The sequence below is a fragment of the Dasypus novemcinctus genome, chromosome 5 (assembly GCF_030445035.2).
Source record: "Dasypus novemcinctus isolate mDasNov1 chromosome 5, mDasNov1.1.hap2, whole genome shotgun sequence".
Classification (NCBI taxonomy): domain Eukaryota; kingdom Metazoa; phylum Chordata; class Mammalia; order Cingulata; family Dasypodidae; genus Dasypus; species Dasypus novemcinctus.
This window is the reverse complement of record NC_080677.1, coordinates 40,494,391-40,514,215: the sequence shown is the minus strand read 5'-3', so window position 1 is coordinate 40,514,215 and position 19,825 is coordinate 40,494,391. Positions and strand designations below refer to the sequence as shown.

The 19,825-nt window shown below is 36.4% G+C and overlaps 1 protein-coding gene across 8 annotated transcripts in view; it reads left to right on the top strand.

Moving 5' to 3' along the window:
• Positions 1-11,067, top strand: part of HDAC9 (histone deacetylase 9) — a 996,672-nt gene extending 985,605 nt beyond the window's left edge. For 6 of the 8 annotated variants that reach the window (XM_071215127.1, XM_071215126.1, XM_071215128.1 and 3 more), the window contains one exon: positions 4,964-11,067. In XM_071215127.1, coding sequence (XP_071071228.1) covers positions 4,964-5,003 — 40 coding nt within the window. In that variant the 3' untranslated portion in view covers positions 5,004-11,067. The remainder of the gene's footprint in view (positions 1-4,963) is intronic. The other 2 variants (XR_011648800.1, XR_011648799.1) reach the window with 1 other exon arrangement.
• Positions 11,068-19,825: the final 8,758 nt, after the last annotated feature.

Sequence of the window (19,825 nt, the reverse complement as noted above, 5' to 3'; positions counted from 1 at the left end):
CTAGGTTCTCCTTCCTGCTAATCACACCACGCTAAATTTACTGGGGTTTATAGACACTAGAACATCACCTGTATTGTCTAATAGCTATGACCGTAGAAGGTAGCTGATGTCCTCCAGAGCACATAAGCCCTCAGGTTAAAAGAAGTAGATACTTAAGGAGTACGACTACCTGAAGAGAGAATAAACTGAACGATACCATCTCATGCACAATTATTAGAAGAAATGAACAAATCATTTAAAATAAGCATGCTAAATATACTTCATATATAGGAGATTAAGCATATGTGATTCTGGGAAGGTCAATGACGACAGCCATCCTGAAGGGTAATCTAGCAGTATTAAGCACATACGAAATATATGCCCCAATAATTCTGCTCTTGGAAATGTATACCAAAGACATTCTTGTGTAAGGTCATTAGAGTATATGTACTAGGAAGCTCATTATACTGTTATTTCTGGTAGGTAGATAGTTGAAGGCAAACGTGGTGTCTGTGGTGGCTTGGAGCTATGTACCTCAGAAAAAAATTAAAAACTTAATCCATTCCTGTGGGTGTGAGCTCTCAGAAACAGGACAATTTGATGAGGCTATTTTCAGTTAAAGTGTAGCCAGCCGAACCAGGATGGGTCTTCACCCTAATACTGAAGGCATTATAGGGAAGATCACAGAGAGAAAGAAAGCTAGTGGGATCAGCAGAAGCTGAAAGCTAGTGGAACCAGACAGAGAAAGGAGAAGCCAGGAGAGCCTTCCAGGTCTACTGTCATGTGATAGAAAAGCCAAAGACCAAGGATCATCAGCAGCCAGCCCTAGATTGCCAGTCTTCTGGGAGAAGACACCACCTTGATGATGCCTTGATTTTTTACTTCTAGCCTCGAAACCAGAAGCCAGTACATTCCCATTGTTTATGCAAACCCATTGAATGTTATTTTGGGTATTTGTTTTGGCAGCCAGGAAACTAAAATGACATCCTTCACTGAGAGAAATAATGTGATGCCTGTAGCAGTTAGAACGAACAGATGAAGTCAGCACAGCTATATGCATATATCTTATAAATATAGTACTGAATGAGAAAAGAAACAGCAACAATATACAAGTACATACAAATAAAATTTACATAGAACAAAAATATATGCACAAAACAATATTATATAGCTTTAAAGAACAACCTCCAAGCAAAATAATGCATAGACATTATATTGCTTGCCTTTGAGGAGAAAGAAGAATGGAAGTATGATATAGGGGGTAAATTAAATTAATATAACCAAGAGGATATGTCTTTACTAAATAACAGTAATAATAAACACATAATCTTTAAAAAATCATAGCAAATAAAATACCAATTTGAGGGAAAATATAAGAATTTAGTTTTATATTATATCTTATCAAGTTTAAATTTTTTCTTTCTTTGTTTTTTGTTTTGTTCGGTAAAGTATCTTAACATAAAGTTGCTGGACTGAACTGATTCTTCCCTTCTTCCCTTAATATATGAAACCTTTGCCCTTCCTTGACAGGGAAAGGTCAGTGTTCACTGTGAAGGAAGCCTGAGGAAGAAGTTCATGTCTTTCATTTAGCAAACTGTTGTACTAAAAATATACCTTTGGTGAGTTTATATTAATAAACATCTCCCACATCTCCACCTCACCCAATTGCAAATGGAATTAAATTCAATGGTGTGAAAATTGCACCCCTTCCCTTTCCCTAGCCCTTTCTACCACTGAGTTTTTGTTAATCAAGGTCAACTTGGCCTGTGTCCATGCATGACTGAAGCAGGAGACCTCATATTTCCAGAGCCTGACTTCTGTTTCACCCAAAACAGCCATTTAGGGGTCATTCCTCACCAGCTTACTTTGTGTTTCCTGAGGATGACTTCTTAAGGAAATCATGTTTTTAAAAAACATGTGAGGGTGGCAGACTTGGCCCAGTGGTTAGGGCGTCCGTCTACCACATGGGAGGTCCGCGGTTCAAACCCCGGGCCTCCTTGACCCGTGTGGAGCTGGCCCATGCGCAGCGCTGATGCACGCAAGGAGTGCCCTGCCATGCAGGGGTGTCCCCCGTGTAGGGGAGCCCCACGCGCAAGGAGTGCACCCTGTAAGGAGAGCCACCCAGTGCGAAAGAAAGTGCAGCCTGCCCAGGAATGGTGTCGCCCACATGGAGAGCTGATACAGCAAGATAATACAACAAAAAGAAACACAGATTCCCGTGCTGCTGACAACAGAAGCGGACAAAGAAGACGCAGCAAATAGACACAGAGAACAGACAACGGGGGTGGGGGTGGGGGGAAGGGGAGATAAATAAATAAATCTTTAAAAAATAAAAATAAGAGGCTCATCCACAGAAAATTTAAAAAAAACAAACAAACATGTCAGCATATAAAATAGTTACCTAGGGAGAGAGATTAAGAAAAAATAACACCACCTCTATTGCATAGTATAGATATGAGTAAGAAAATTCTATCAATGTTTACAGGGGCAGGTATAAGAGTACTGTTTTCTGTCATCATACAGCATTTGACAGTTTATAAAGCATATTCTCTTAGATGAACTCATTTGAATTTCACAATCCTGAGGGTCAGTATTGGTCAGGGATTATTATTCCAATTTTGAAGTGAAAATGGAAATCTAGAGCTTGCGAGTTGCTCAAGTTAAATTTTAGAAGTGGCAGAGCTGGGACTCGAATGCAGGACATCTACCTCAAAATTCAGGATAGTTTTCAACTTGGTATGCTTTTAACACTACTTCCATGTTGCAAAGACAGAGGGGAACTGTTTAATTATGTGTATGTACATGAAATGAAGTAGAAAGTGAGGAGAAATAAATGGGCTATTTTTTTTAAGAGAGCACATTACAGGTTAGTATACAATGGTTTTGAAGAGGGAAGAGAAGCATCTGATTGAAAGCTTTATGCACTACCTGCAAGTCACCAGGTTTCAAGAGAACATTTTTGCCAGTGAGTGCATTGAACAGCACAGCAGATACCTTGCTCCCACCTCAATGCCTAGGTGGACTATGCATGGGTCTGGAGAAGGGGTGGGTCCTCTACCAAAGGGAGGCGAGACTTCCTTATCTGTGACCCCAGGGCACTTTCCACACACCACTGTCTCTGGAATTCCTGCCACACTGAGTCCTGTATGTGTGGGGGAAATCATCCTGCTGTGGCTTTTTAAAGTTAGAAATAGAGTAATTCTGTCTTTAGGAGAATATCCCAATTGACAATTCAAGAAGTGTGTTATCCACATATCCTCAGATGTGAATGAAATTAGGTTAGAATTTAAAGGTTTTCCCTCATAAATTTTTTCTTCTTCTTCTAGGAATGCTGATCATTTTGGACAGAAAATATTTTAATAAACTATGACTCATTTAAATAACTTTTATCTTACATAGCAACTCTAACCACTTTCTCACAAACCCTTTATCCTGAACATTCTTGGATATCTTTAACTTCCTAAAAAATTATATATATATATATATATATATATATACACACACACACACACATATATATAAATTATATATATATATATATATATTCTATAGTGACTCTTTTGGAACTTTCTCTTTTTGGTAATTAATAACGAATACTAATTTTTTTCATGCTTTAATTTTAAAGGATGCTTTAAAATCTTTTTTATTATTGTCACATGGATAAAATTTCTTTCAATATTTTAAATTTATTGTAAAAGTGTTAAGCTAAAATGTCAAGTACTGTATTTAAAGGTGCTTTGAAATCTGGTAATTTTTCCTATAAATCAGTAAAAATAGCATGACTAAATTGTTTGTGTTCATAAATAGCTGTGTTTTAAATAGATTTTTTTGCCTTCTATGAAACTAATTCATTGAAAAATACTGGCAAGTAGATAAAAAATATATTAAAAAAATTAAAACCATCTGTTATTCCATCACTCAGGGAGAATCACCATCCAAATATTGCTGTGTGTTTTCTGGTAGTATGGGCATAACTCTGAACATGTGAGTCATTTTTATGTGTATGTTAAGTGACCAAGGGACAAGTCTAAATTATTAAATAACATCTCCTTGTGTTTATTATGTACAATTCAATTTCACCTTCTTACGTTTTTGATGCTTCACTAATTCTCATGATTTTGCACCTGAAAACCCAGTTTCACAGAAGTTTCCTGACTTTCCCATCTAGCAAACGGTAGATCCCAGACTCAAACTTGGTTCTCCCACATCTCAACTCACAGCATTCTTCACACGACAGTCCAGCTACCTCATGTATTTGGATTCCTGCTACAATTTGGACCTTTTGACTAAATTAAAAATCACTCTAAACGTTTGCTCTAAAACACCCTCAAAGTGTTACTAAATTAAGGCTAAATCTCAAGTATAAAGTTTCAAGCAATTAGTTTTGGTTTTGCCTAAGCAGAACACCCCACAGATGATGCTGAATAAAAACTATTTACACACTACCATAGTGCATTTCTTGTAAAATTGTTGGGGCTGTAGCAGCGATTTGCTAATCAAATTCAGAATTTGATTTGAAATGCCTCCGGCAGGCAGCCAACCCAGTTATGAAAGAACAGAAGCAAAAACCAGAACCCTGTGAGTCTCCTCCAGAAGCTAGCGAGGTCCTTTGCTCTTGTTAGTAAATGAGTTCTATAGGAAATCACTGCAATTGTTTCTAAAATAAAATATTATAGTTAATTTTTCAATAAATTATTGGACTGCACTAGATGCAAAACATGTACATTTCTGAAACTAGATTTATAAAATATTCTGACATGTTTTAATATAAACAGGAACATTTCCAATGATTGCTTGGATCTAAAATGTTTTTCCACTTGACATTTGTTTATACTTCCTAGGAAAGAAACTCTATTTATGGATAACTGAATAACACAAATAAACATCAGAGAGAGCTGAAAAATCAGCTTTGATTATGCATGAAAATCTACAATGTCATTGTGTACTCTTATGCCTTATTCTGATTGCCTGTTTATTTTTACAGAACTGCTGGTGAGCCTATGGAAGAGGAGCCAGCCTTATGAAGTGCCAAGTCCCCCCTGATATTTCCTGTGTGTGACATCATTGTGTATCCCCCCCACCCCAGCACCCTCAGACATGTCTTGTCTGCTGCCTGGGTGGCACAGATTCGATGGAACATAAACACTGGGCACAAAATTCTGAACAGCAGCTTCACTTGTTCTTTGGATGGACTTGAAAGGGCATTAAAGATTGCTTAAACATAACCGCTATGATTCTAAAGTTACAGCAAACCACGATTGGAAGAAACTGCTTCCAGTGTGCTTCTAATATACCGAGTGACCCACTCACAGGCAAAAAGCATGAACTTGAAGCAGCCGACACGGCGTTAGATACTGATAATCACAGAAGCTAAGACAGCCAGTGAAATTTGGAGCAAAACCAGAGAAATACTGATTTCTGACATTCTGATCACTTCTTATTGGGTAATTTAAAAAAAAACACAGTCTTAAATTGTTTACAGGATTTGCTTTCAGCTGTGAATGGATAGCAATTCCAGACAGGTTTTAATTTTTCCTTTTTGGCCTTTGTTTTAACACACAGTTCAACTCTTGCTAGTAAGAGTTTAGGACGCAGGAACTGGTTTGAGGCTTTTTTTTCAGTGGAACAAACCACACTGTATCTCAAAGTCCAAATGCCAAAGGAACCTCACATACTGTATACAGTGGTGCAATATTTTACGTCATGGTTTTTGAGAAAAATTACTCTATTTTCCTAACATTCCTCTCCATGTTCTCATGCATGGGTGGTTGGCAATCGTATTTGAAGGTGAGGTTCCCCCCACCCCCCACATCCCTTGTCCTGATGACAATAGTTCTGAGTATATGTTCCAAGAGGATGTTAAGTGTCTTTGAAAAGTGCATAACATTTCAAAGATGGTTTTAATTTGTTTCAAATCGATCAAGAACTTATCCTTTCTCTTTTATTTTTCTGCCCCATCATTTCCTTCCTTCTTACCTTTCATTCTTCCTTCCTTTAGAAAAGCTCAAGATTACCCATAATCTCACCTATTACTTGGGGGCTTTGGGTATTCAGTTTATTTTATTTTCCAAGTTAATGCAATTATTTTGCCTGATTATGTTCTTTTAGCTGTGATGCTATCAAAAAGACTATGGTTTAAGGAGTGCCACTGAATTTCCTAGATCTTTGAAATGTGTTAATGAAGGCATTGCCTGTTTGAGGTCATCTTGAACTGAGTTAACCTCAAGTTATGTCTTCACATGGAAAAAAAAGTAACCATTACACACGTTGCCTTTAGTGTCAAAGGTTAAAAATGAAGGACATTTATTTTCTCAGATTAATAGCAATTTACTAAATACAGGTAGGTTATCCCTCTACCTTCCCAAATTCTATTTCAGTGTTTAACTCAAACATCTAAAGACACTGAGGTAGAATATCTTGCAATATTTAATACCTGACAATGCTTTTGAAAGAATTGATGTTTCTTTTTATATTTTTTCCTAACTCAAAGGATATATTAAAGCCATAAGTGAAGATTGTCATGCTTTTATTCAGAAATCTGAAAGAAACCTTAATTAAAACAAGGTTTTAGGGAAGGCCATGATATGAAAGATATGGAACAATATGGTTTTAGTTAGAGAGACTCTAACCTGTAAATCAAAGATGAAAGAATTCACTCAAGTAGAATTATATAACTCCCTTTTGTTATACAGTCAGACCATATTTTTCATGCATTTGGTTTTTTTAGGATTACCATTTTAATTTTAAAGACTTTTATTACATATACAAAAATGGCTCAATACTTGGTTTAACATCTTAGAAATTTGAGACACCCTTTGAAATAGGAAATCTGAAATGGAATGTAACTCAGTTTTAGGTAAAATTACTTTCATTGCATAAGAGTAAGGTCACTCTAGATTCATAATAGTAATGAATATTTTGTAGATTTCATTTGCATAATATTTTCACAGAAATCATGCCAATCATGTTAGCTAGCTCTTGCTTTTTCACCATAAATTCACTTGAAGAGAAGCAAATAGCAGAGCCAAAGGCTTAAGATACTTCCCTTAAAAAGAAATAAATTCAATCATATTTTAATTGGATACATACTTGTGAAGTTTTAAAAATCAACTTCATAATTACAAATCTCTCCTCTTATTCTTCAGTCCCCAGATATTTTTTAGATGTTGAATATGAAAACGAAACAGTGTAGCACAAACATACTAACTTACTGATGTTTCCAACAACAATTTAGCCATCAATCTGATAAAGCCAAATCACTAGGACAGCCCCATGGCTATTTAGATTAAAAACATGACACATTAATAAGTTAATCACACATCCTTCCATGTGATAGGGTACCCAATTGGATGCAGTTAGAGTCTTTAAAATACGTGGAGAGGCAGATAAACTATGGAGAGGATTAATCACAGCTGAATGTAGTTTAAGAACAGAATGCCAGTACTTTTTGATTATACCGTTACAAGATGTAGCATAGCCCTGAGGGACAGAATGGAGGCTTTTGGAGAATATCAACACTTTTTTTGAAATAGACCAGCACTTTTGGAAAAGACTGTTTCACTTGGGATAGTTTTCTTCACATAGTTATTTAATTTTCATTGCTCACAATAGTTCTCAATAGGAGTCTTAGGAGAGCTTCTCTTGAGACATTATCAATAATTTATCTCTTTATAATCCAAACTTTTGAAGCATATTGCATAGTCTCACAATCTCATAATAATTCATAAATGATGGATAAAAATAATATTTTGTGAGAAAGCTATTAGTAAACAATGCTAGGAGTTTTAGTTTTTATTGATATCATTATAAATAAGGCTCAGTTGGAAAGATCTGATAATTGGTAGAGAAAGAAACCTGATTTTCTTAATTATGTAGTACAATTTGGGGTGATACATTAAAATGAAAACACAGACAGTTTTGCTAATAGCAAAATGACCCTCAAATGGAAACTATTGGATATTTTACCACACGGCTTTGGAAATGGGAAGAACATTTTGAAATCAAATAGTTTTAAATATTTCTACAAATTTATAACATCATTAGTAGAGATAGATGTCATCTTTGGGAGAATACCGAGATGTTTATAAAATACTACAAATCACATCTCCACTTCCAATCTTAGGAAATAATCTTGCCTTCACTTTCTGATACAATCCTATGTGTTCACACATCTCTCTGTGGAAACATGGTGGCCTTGAAACCAGGACATCTCTTCACATAAAGACGAAAGACACTACAGAGCTTCTCTCTCCTAATAGTTCAGTATTGTTTTATTTCTAAAGGTCAATCATAAAGCTCTGTAAGTTTTCTTGGTTTCTTTACAGACTCCATATGGAAGTAAAATAAAATGATTGTGTGGAAAAATCTCCTGAGAGAAAATTTCTCTTCAACTAGCACTTTTGTACTTATTCCTTATCCCAGAATTTATGTTTAGAACAAGCTACTTAAATATTTCTAACTATTTTATCTTTGAAAAATCGCTGTCGATTTGCCTCAATAAAAGCAGTATTAAATGTCTAGTAACACCAAAATGAAGAAGCCAAAATTCGCATCTTAATAGTGATTCATTCTGAGCTTGAAATAATCACTCTGAGTTTCATTTTGTTCGTTCTAGTAGCATCTATTTTGACGTTCTTTTCCTGCTTCAAGAATGACCTACTGAGAAAATTAAAGAAAAAAAAAAGACAGAAGTAGGAAACAACACACCTGTTCAGCCGTTTCCATAAAGAAAGCATTTTTACCTCCAAAAAGAAATGAAAACCAGATGATCTATGATAAGAAATGAAAGCATTTTATTGTTGTCTTCAAAATAATCATCAACATGATCAGATCATCATCAAACATTTCTTGCATTCCCAAAGGACACAATTTAGTTTTGGATGCCAGCAGTATTTTCTACTTCTTACTGCCTTTTCAAGATGAATTATGAAGAATTTCATCACCTTCATCAACACCATCACTAAAACATATAAGTGCCTATTTGTATGACTTCTTTTTCTGAGCACATTTATATTGAAAATCATAGTCCCTGCCCTGTAACATTTTGCTTTTTTTCCATTAAGTGCTTCATGAAAAAAGAGCATGGTTGCCATGTGGCCAAATATAATTTTTTTTACATGAACTCATGTAAGGACTGAGAACTTGGTTCCTCCAAATCAACTGCAGTTCATTTTCACTATGATATTCGTGACTGATTTTACACAATGGATCAAGCAACAACTGAGTCAGCTATTTATATGCTGGTAATAGGTAGGTCAGCCATTTGAACTTTAGCACATTGATGTGGGACTGTTTGGACTTGATCTCAATTAGAGTTACAACTCTAATGGAGTTGTAACTATTTCTCAAACCATATTAATTCTCAAACTGGAACATTTAGCAAATACATGGTGAATTCATCGTATAGTGCCAATCTTTCTAACCGATAATTTCCTTTCCACCCTTCTCTCCTTCCTCCTGCTAGACTGCCAATACCAAATTGCCATATCTAAGCAATCAGAATTATTGTTGAAACCTCTACTTTATGTTTCCCAAGTAGAAACGACCATGGCAACTTATTTTCTGAGACACCGCGGGGCATATTTTCTTTCATGCCGTTTTATGTAAATACCCTAGTAGATGCTCTTCAACTTCCTTTTTATCTCTTCCTTTGCAAGGACCACTTGACTTTTTACTATTCTTATCTTAAAAATATATGTGAAGTTATTGTGTATTGGTCTGCAGTTTTGGACCTGACACTTTGTTTTAGTAATACATAATTATTCTTTTCAATATAGCCTTTCATCATTCTTGCTACTGCCTAATTGTGTTTTGCTAGTTATTTTCTAGAGAAAACTGTACATATACCTTCCATAACCTTTGGATGGTGACTTTATAAGTCAAACACACAAGCATGAACACTTACCTATATAAAAAAATGACAGAAGAAAAACTTTAAATCAATACAATTTGAAAGATTTTTCCAGACTATTCAAAGAAAATTGGAGTCCTTTGATTTTCCTGTTTTGGCCTTAGGCACATTAGAGACAAATGTTGCAACATCAAATATAATAAGGAGGGTCAAGTATTTCATGAGACATTATGGTCATGTCTTTTTAGCTTTCATTGCAGTGCCCTTTCTGGGATTTGGCACAATTTATAACAATTTATAGGGATCCTGCAGCAATTTCTGGCTATTGGTTTTAATAACTTAAAATTGAATAGAAACGGAGAAGTAAAAATAAAACTTAAGAATTCTAACATCTGAGGAAGAATGGCACTTCTTTGGTGTGGGAAGATGGTTTTTAGATTAAAATCTCCATATGGTCTTCCTAAATTGTAAGATTCTCAAACTCTTTCTGGATAAGCAATGTCAGTGACTATCTCCACAATAGCTGGGTTATATGAAATTAGATTTTCAGTGGTCACTTGACATAACAAGAACGTTGATGAAAATGAGCAGCCATTTTGTAAATGCAGCCTGGAAAGTTTGCATTATTTTAAATCAAATATCATGATATTTTTTATAAGGTGGGAAGGGCAGGAGGGAAACCAATATTTATTATTCTCATGATTAAACACTATAGATCAGGTCTGTTGATGTGTATGCTAATAACCTGGAGTTTCTGGCTTAGTATAAAATTAAAATGTCTTTTCTATTGTGGTCTGATATCTATTTCTGTAATAAGATCAGTTTTTTGTCCTCTGTGCACCAGTGGTTTTGCCCTTAATTTTTTTGGCCAGCTTTCACCAGGACCTGTAATACAGAAATGTTAAAAAAAATACACATCACCAAACTTCGTTTTTAAGATTGTGCTGCCAGTGATAATGTCCCAGATGTGAAAAATAATGATCTAATAAAAGAGTACCTAATAACAAAACCATTGTTGAACCTGCTTGTGAAACCGTCTTCTTTCTAATGCCTTTTTTTTTTTTTTGTATTTAAAAATACTGAGTGGAAAATGCAAAGGTGTGTTACAAATTCTGGTTGCTGTTGTTAATGTCATGACTTTCCTTTAAGAGGATAAATTATCCCTTTTTCTCTGGTGTTTTCTACTGAATCAGATATTCCTCTAGTGTTAGTGTGAATAAAAGGTATTTGAAATAAAAGTGTTCTTATTTTTCTACCTTCTTGGTGCTTACTCACTAGATTCTGTGTACTAGATTGACAAATATATTTTTTGATCAATACAATATAATTAATTGTAAATTACTATGACATGTACTATTCCACTTTCAAATAAGGAAAATGTTTATTTGTAAGTAAATTCCCCCATTAATGATGTGAGAATTCACAAACAAAGAAAAAGTAAATTAAAAATAGAGTTGTTGTCTCATTTAGTTTGCTGGTCAGGATAAAGAATAATAAGAACTACCATTGATTAAGCACCTACCACGTGTCTGTTGCTCTGTGGAGCACTGCACCAGAATTATCTTTAACCATCACACAAACTGTACATTGTAAGTGATATTACTCCTATTTACAGATGAGAACACTGAGCATAGGAAAGATTAACACACTTATTTAGCCATTTTTACCACTAGTGAAAGACAAGATTCAATTCTTAACTGTTAAAACTATTTGGTTCAAAGGTCCATCCTCTCTCCAAATGGCAATAATTATATATCATGACATACTAAAGACATTCTTTAACTAAAAACTATGACAAAACCTCAGAATAGAATATATGCTCAGTTTTATTAACTTATTTTTAGTGTATCTGGTAATTGTGACTAGATTTGTACAGTAAGTACAAGTTACAAAACTTTTCTATTTTTTCCTAATTTCAACATCTTTCTTTAATCTAGCCAAGGACCCTTAGATGTCTTTGGAACACATACTCCAAAAAAACTTGTGAAATCTATTACAAGATGAATACTTATTCTTGTACTCTTAAAACCTCCTGCAATATTTAACAGTCCAAAACACGATGGTTTCCAGTGGACAATGGTTGGGTTCCTTTTGGGAAAAGATAGTAACCTTTTGTCTCTCAGTAAGTAAACTTGAGATAAGTGGGTGGGTAGAGTAGGTTTCAATGGTAAATACCTTAGGTATAATCAGTTTTGTCAAATGACAAATGTTACTTGGTGAATCCTTGATTCTTTTAAGTTTCCATGGTGAAAAGAGAGCAATTGAAAAATTGGAGTAAAAGCACAAAATAAGAATAAATGTCATACTATTTAAGGAGATTAGTTTGCAGTTGAAAGTGGAAGTCTAAAGAATTTCTTTTACTACATAACACGTCTGTGGTGCTCTTAAGTTCTAGAAATCAAGGTATTTCCAAACATTGTAGACATTCCTCAACTTTGTTACATCAATAGGCTACACACAATTCCTATGGCCCTCCAGAATGACCATAAATGGAACATTCCATCACACGACTTAATATTTATTTTGGGGAAGACTGATAGCTTGTTCCTTCAAATGTCATAAGAATAGGGTTAGCAAACATCAGGGAAAGAATAATGAAAGAACATCAGGTAAATGAATATCTTTTTCTAATCTTTAGAAAACCAGATGAGTAAGAGAATAAAATAAAACATGTATTACCAAAGATCAAGTCAAATTAAAAACTCTTAGTGTATCTAGAAAGGGTACCATAAACTCTGCACTGAAATCTTAAACAGAATATTTAAAATATGATATAACCCCACAAATATTTTGCTTCCGCCCCAAAAAAATAATTTTCCGAAGCAGTAAGGTTTAAAAGCTTAAGATATGTTCTGGAATCACCCTTCAAACCTCACGGGTTACTCCTCTGGGGGTCGCAGAGAGAACAGGTCAAGCACCTTTGGTACCTCCCACAGAAGGAAAAAAGAAGGGACCAGGTACCTAATTCTGACGACACTCGTGAACTCCCCCCTCTCCCAAAAGTCCCTTCTCTTCTCTCGGCTGGCTTTATATTTTCTCCACCAGGCAGGAAGGAGATGAACCAGTTCTGGGAATAGAATCATTTTGGCTTATACCAGACAAGCTGGCATTGAGCCTAGACTTGGGTAATAGATGTTAGATGGTCACAAGGGTTGAAAAACGAACAACAAACAAACAAAAAACAAGTGATGGCATACAGTGAATCATTTTTGTGATGTAATAAAAACGGAATCTTTTAATATCAATTTAATTATAGATACTTATGGAGATTTAGTCTTACTTAAATAGGAAGGCTTTATATTCATGGAAGATGAGGTTGTTTCTTTTAGGAATGAGTATTTAAGTCCATTATTTTTACTTGTTTTGTTTTGCCAAACATTTGTTTTATTTTTGGTGTTTTATTTATTCTAAATATAAAAATATTAAGTTATTGAATACTTACCTTGTGGACACATTTAAATCTCATGACCAACCCTGCAAGGGAAGTAATTTAATATCAAAGTAATTGACGCTTAAGTGCCAGAAAAAGTCCATCTTCATTATTGCTATCCAATCTATTTCACTCAATACAATCAACATTCTCTGAATTCCTATTTTATAAGTCACATGTATTCAGTACTTATTCTTACAATACTATGGAAAATAGCAAGAACATTGGCAATCTATCTATATAACAGAAATGAAATTGTCATTGAAGCGCCCTTTGATATTGCTGCAAAAGCAATGTTACCATAGAAAAGATTTGGTTTTATACTTTCTTATTTCAAAGTTTTAAAGAAAGTGTGAACTCTCTTCTTTCTCCATAGAATTATAATATGGAGGCAGATACAGAACACATTCAAGAAATTTTTTTTTATTCTACATTACAAGCAAATTCATTGGATGATTTGGGCACAGTCCTATTAAAAGAGCAGATATGATTTAGGGTATTCGTTAATGTCCCTTTAATCCCAAATGTCTACCAGGTCAACATTCAATTAAATGTATAGACTGCTGAGAATTAGAAAGCATAGGAGATTAAATCTGTAAAAATCTGCAAAAATCCCCTTTGAAATTATTTCTTCTTAGATTCCAGTCATTTACTTTTCTCACAGAATTTCTTTTTTAAAAGATCAGTTAATTACGATTTCTGGTAGGTCAACTTCTAGATAATCAAGTTCTACCACAAGTGATTCTGCTTTATTCTATTTGCCCTTTAACGAAACATAATTTCCAACCTATTTTACTTTTTGAATCACTGATCTTGATAAGCAGTACTTTCTCTCGTTTCATCAGTCCCTAAACTTTGACAGACTATAACAACTTCATCAGACAGATTGTATTTAAATTTGGTCTCTATGCCATTAAAACCATGCTGACAGGAAGCGGCTGTGGCTCAATCAGATGAGCTCCCATCTACCATGTGGGAGACCCTCAGTTTGCTCGGGAGACCTTGTGAAGGCAGGCTCACCCGCATATTGCGGAGCGCAGGTTGACCCGCAGACGCAGCGGAGCGCCGACTCAGCAAGGTGACACAACAAAAAGAAGGGAGACAAGCAAGAACACAGAAGAGCCCGCAGCGAATGGACACAAAGAGCAGACGGCAAGCAAACTGCAAGGGGGGAGGGGAAAATAAATAAAATGCAGACACAAAAGAATGCACAGCGAAAGGACACAGAGAGCAGACAGCACACAAAAAGCCGCAAGGGGGGGATAAGAAACAAAAACAAAAACAAAAACAACCATGCTGCCGTTTTGAAGTTTTCCCTAGTTTAAAATTCAGCCTATACTTAAGCAATTGCATTCTAACTACCTTTTTTAATGGTTTCATGTCTCTCTCTCTTACTAGACTATTTCATTCAACCCTGCAGCCCCTACACAATAAAAAACACTGCTTTTGTTGTTAGTGTATATTTACAAAAGGATTGTTAAATAATATGAAATAGTCCTTTTTGTTACAACTCCTTTTAACCTCAGTGGAAAATGGATGGAAACGTATATGGAGTCCCATATTATAATCTGTGTTCCAAAATTACTGTCCTTTTTATTGAGATCAAGCCAAATCAGGTGTTTATAGCTTGAAAAAAACACTTTTAAAAGCAACCAAATATATAAATCTTGTTTACTCTAAGATTCAAGTTTGATATGAATAGATGTATTCCCAAACAGAGGAAAACATGAATCCCTGTGATTTGATTTAGTCACCTATCCCAATTTTCAGAAGTAATCAGAATTAGCACAGACACTCACCTGTGTTGTCAGAAGTTTGGAGTTTGTGCTGTTTTTTTCAAAATCATAGACATAAGATTTGATAACGATTTTTTTTTCAAGGGAAAACCTGCAACACATCTGGTATGAAAAGTGCCAAAATAAAGACAGAGAGACTCAAAGTTTAAAACATGCATGACATAGTTAGGCTTTGAGAGACACCTCTGGGTATGTAAATGATTTGTGTAGCTCAGAACTTCGACCAACAGAATTATACCCAGAAACTGCAGATCATGTTGAGGACAACACCATGTAGAGAAGAGAATCCATGACTGGAAATCCAGACCTTCGATTTCCAACCCCATTTCTTTATCAAGCTAGCTTGTGGTATTAGGCAAGTTCAGTATCTTCCATGGCCTTAGTTTCTTCATTACTTTTTTCCCTTTAATGGCTTGAAAGTTAAACATTCTACTACTTCTGGTATTTTAGGGACAACTATACCTTATACTTCTATGATTTTAGTGGTCACTTCTGTTCTTGAAATGCCCATTTGGCTTAAAGTCTGTTATCTTAATCACACATCTCTACCCTCCCCTTGCAGAATACAAATTGCATTGTTTCCTATATACCCTATTTTATCTTACATCTTATTATTGCTTAGTATTTTAGTTTTACATTGTTTATAAATCTCAAATTTGATTATAACATTTATTATTACTACATATCAGTGACCATTAATATTTTTCCAGTTATAACAAAAACAACAATAGTAAGTCAATAATTCCTAAGATTTCATGATGAATGCAGATTTCTTTGCTCAATAATTTTATTACGTCCCATATTTTTCTCCTTTCAGGCTGGAAATGTTGAACTTTATTCCACTTTGCCTATCTGAAAATGAAAAAATGAAAATTCCTGTGTTTTGTTGTTTTTTTTGCTCAATGATATGTTGGCTGAGAAGAGAATTTTAGATTGCCAAGTATTTTCTTTCAGTGCTGTGATAACATCATTTTATTGTCTTCTTGCCTTTACCTTCACTGTCAAGATAGCTATAATTGCCTACTTCTTATTCCTCTATAAGGAATCTATCTTTTACCTATACATCTATTAAGATGTCATCTGTGAACAGATATGATCTTCTTTGTGTTTTTCCTGCAAGGGACTTGATGGGTTTCTCAAATCTGAAGATTCAGTTCTTTCCTGTATTCTGGAAAATTCCAAGTTGTTTAAAATTGATAACAGATTCCCCATATTTCAGTTCCCCTTCTCTCTCTCTTATTAGATATAGTTATTATTAGACATATATTGGTAGGCCTCATTCTGTCCTTTTTTACTGTAAACTTGTCTTTTACATTTTCCATTGCATTGTCCCTGTATGCCACCCTTTGACAAATTTCCTCTGATCTTTCAAGTTAAATTTTTCTGAAAGATTTATTTATTTATTTATTTCTCTCCCCTTGGCACCCTGGTTGTCTGTTCTCTGTGTCTATTTGTTGCGTCATCTTCTTTGTCCTCTTCCGTTTTTGTCAGCAGCACGGGAATCTGTGTTTCTTTTTGTTGCATCATCTTGTTGTGTCAGCTCTCCATGTGTGTGGCACCATTCCTGGGCAGGCTGCACTTTCTTTCATACTGGGCGGCTCTCCTTACAGGGTGCACTCCTTGCGTTTGGGGCTCCCCCACGAGGGGGACACCCCTGTGTAGCACAGCACTCCTTGCGTGCATCAGCACTGCACATGGGCCAGCTGCACACGGGCCAAGGAGGCCCGGGGTTTGAACCGCGGACCTCCCATATGGTAGATGGACGCCCTAACCACTGGACCAAGTCTGCTGCCTCAAGTCTAATTTTATGCATTTTATCCTATGGGTTTTAACTTTCTTTCTTTCTTTTTTTTTTTTTTAATGGGCTTTAACTTTCAAAGAATATATTATTCATTTCTTTTTAAAAAATTGCTAACTTTTTCAAATATTCAATTTTTTTCTAGTGGTCCAGTGTTTTCTTATGGCTTAGATTCCTTATTTTGCATTTTTAATCATTTACTAAATATTTAGTTTATAGTATCTGTATTGGTCAGCCAAAGGGGTGCAGATGCTAAGTACCAGAACTCTGTTGGCTTTTATAAAGGATATTTATTTGGGGTAAATGCTTACAGTTATAAAGCCCTAAAGAGTCCAACTCAAGGTACCATAAGAGGTACTTCCTCACTTAATGTCTGTTGCCACATGTTGAAGCAAGATGGCAAGCAACGTCTGCAAGTGTTCAGCCTTCCTCTTCCTCACAAGGTGCTACGGGTCCAACTTCTTCCAATATCAGCTGTAGGCCGGAGGGTTCATTTCTTTCTGGGTTCAGCTGCTCTGTTCTCTTCACAAGGTCAGCTGTAGACCATCAGGCAAATGGCTCATCTCTCTTCCCAGGGTTGCAGGGTCAGAGTTCATTCCTCTTCCAAGCCTGTGCAGCTCTCTCTATTCTTCTCATATGTGCTTCTGTGTATCTACTTCCGCTTGTCTCCTTGAATGAGTATCCACTTATATAACCCACAAAGGGGTGGGGGCTCAAACTGAGTTGCCCTAATAACATGGTTGAATCAAAGCCCTAATCCTAACATTATTTAATCAAAGACATCTCAGCTGAATCCAATACAATCAGAGGGTCTTCTGCCCAAAGGAACAGATCAGTTTACAAACATAATTAAATATCTTTTTTTGGAAATCATAAATAATATCAAACTGTTATAGTATCTATCATATTACTTTATAATCTCAAGAATTCAGGTACTTGTTCACATTAGTTTGTTTACTTCTCTGATAATTTTTTTTTTCTTATGAACTCATTTTCATTAGGACTTTTACTTAATGAAATTCCATGCTGTCTTAGTTTGCTGAAGAATGCCAATACTGGAAGCAGACATGGCTCAAGCAGTAAGGTTTCTGCCCACCATATGGGAGGGCCCAGGTTTAATCCCTGGGACCTCCTGGTGAAAAAGAAGAAGAGAAAGCATGCCTGGGCAGTGAGCCAGCACCCATGTGATGAGCCAAGTGCCTGTGTGAGTGCCCACGTGATAAGCCAGTGCCCACGCAGTGAGCCGGTGCCTGTGCAAGTGAGTCACACAGCAAGATGATGATGCAACAAAAGAGAGACGAAGAAGAGAGTCAAGGTGAAGCACAGCAGAGACCAGGAACTGAGGTGGCACAATTGACAGGGGACTTCTCTCCACGTCAGAGGTCTCCAGGATGGAATCCCTCTGAATCCTAGAGGAAAAAGATGAGAAGAGAAGACAAAAAAGAGAAATAGATACAGAAGATCACACAGCGAATGGACACAGACAGCAAAAAGAGCAGGGGTGGGGATGGGGGTGGGGGAGGGGAAAAAGAAATCTTTTTTTAAAAAAAAAGAATGCCAATGCAAAATACCAGAAATGGGTTGGCTTTTATAATGGGGATTTATTAGGGTAGATGGTTACAGTGCCAAGGCTGTGAAAATGTCCGAATCAAGGCATCATCAAGAGATGCTGTCTCACCAAGTTGTAGCTGTGGGTGATCAGGCATATGGCAGTATCATTTAAAAATGCTATTTTTCAGAGCTCTGCTGTGGATGATCAAGCACATGGCTCATCTCTCCCCTCCCCTCTTTGCTTCAGCTTTGGTTGCTCTGCTGATTCCAATCTCTGGCTTCTCTCCCAGCCGACAGGGTTTCTCTGTCTTTCTGTAGCTACAGGTGATCCTGCAGTTCTCTCTGACATGGCGGGGTAAAATGGCAGCTCTCTTTCTCTGGGTGTCTCTGCATGTTTCTCCTGCTTATAAAAGACTCCATCAAGAGGACTGAGACTCACCCTGGGTCACACCTCACTGAAGTACTCCATTCAAAGGCCCCCAGCTGAATTCAGTCCAATTAAATGGCTCCACACCCACAGGAATGGATTAGCTCCAAGAGGACTATCTTTCTGGGATTCACAAAAGCTTCAAACTGTCACAAGGTCAAAGCTTACAGTTCTCAGTCTGTGAAAACGTCCAAATCAAGTCATCATTAGAGATACTCTTTCACCAGGAGAGCTGGACTCCTGCACTTGGTAAGGCAAAATGGTGGCCAGTCTCTGCCGAGGTCTCTGCCTTCCTCTCTAGTTCACTTCCCCCCTGAGCTCAGCTAGGGGCAGTCAGGCACATGGCTCATCTCTCTGCTCTCCTCTTTACGTCAGCTTCAGTCTGCTCCACTGATTCCAGCCTCTGGCCTTTCTGTCAGTCTGTCAGGGTTTCTCGTGGCTACAGGCGGTCCTCTCTCACATGGCAGGGTAAAATGGAGCTCTCTTTCTCTGTGCATCCCTGCATGTTTCTCATGTTATAAAAGACTCCAGCAAGAGGGCCAAAACCCACCCTGGGTCACATCTCACTGAATTACTCCAATCAAAGGCCCCCAAAATAATTCAATCCAAGCAAAGGCTCCCACACTCACAGGAATGGACCAATTTGAGAATATAATTATCTGGGGTCTACAGAAGATCCAAACCAGCACACATGCTATCCTCGTAGAGCAGTTTTGCATTTGCTGCTGGTAGGCATTCCAGGGGTTTTACTACCTAAATGATTTTAATGGACATTCTCTGTGTCTGGGTTTTTTAACCATATGACTAATATGAACATAAATCACAAGTCATTTGCAGGCTTACAAATTCTCATGAAACACGTTTTTCTCCACCCAGTGTCCAGAAAGAAACAAGCATCCTTGCTACCATTCTGTTATCAGTGGGTAGAGTTTTTTTGTTTTGCTTTGTTTTGTTTAGCTCACCTTAGCCCTTAGGGGGAAAATGTTCAAGGATA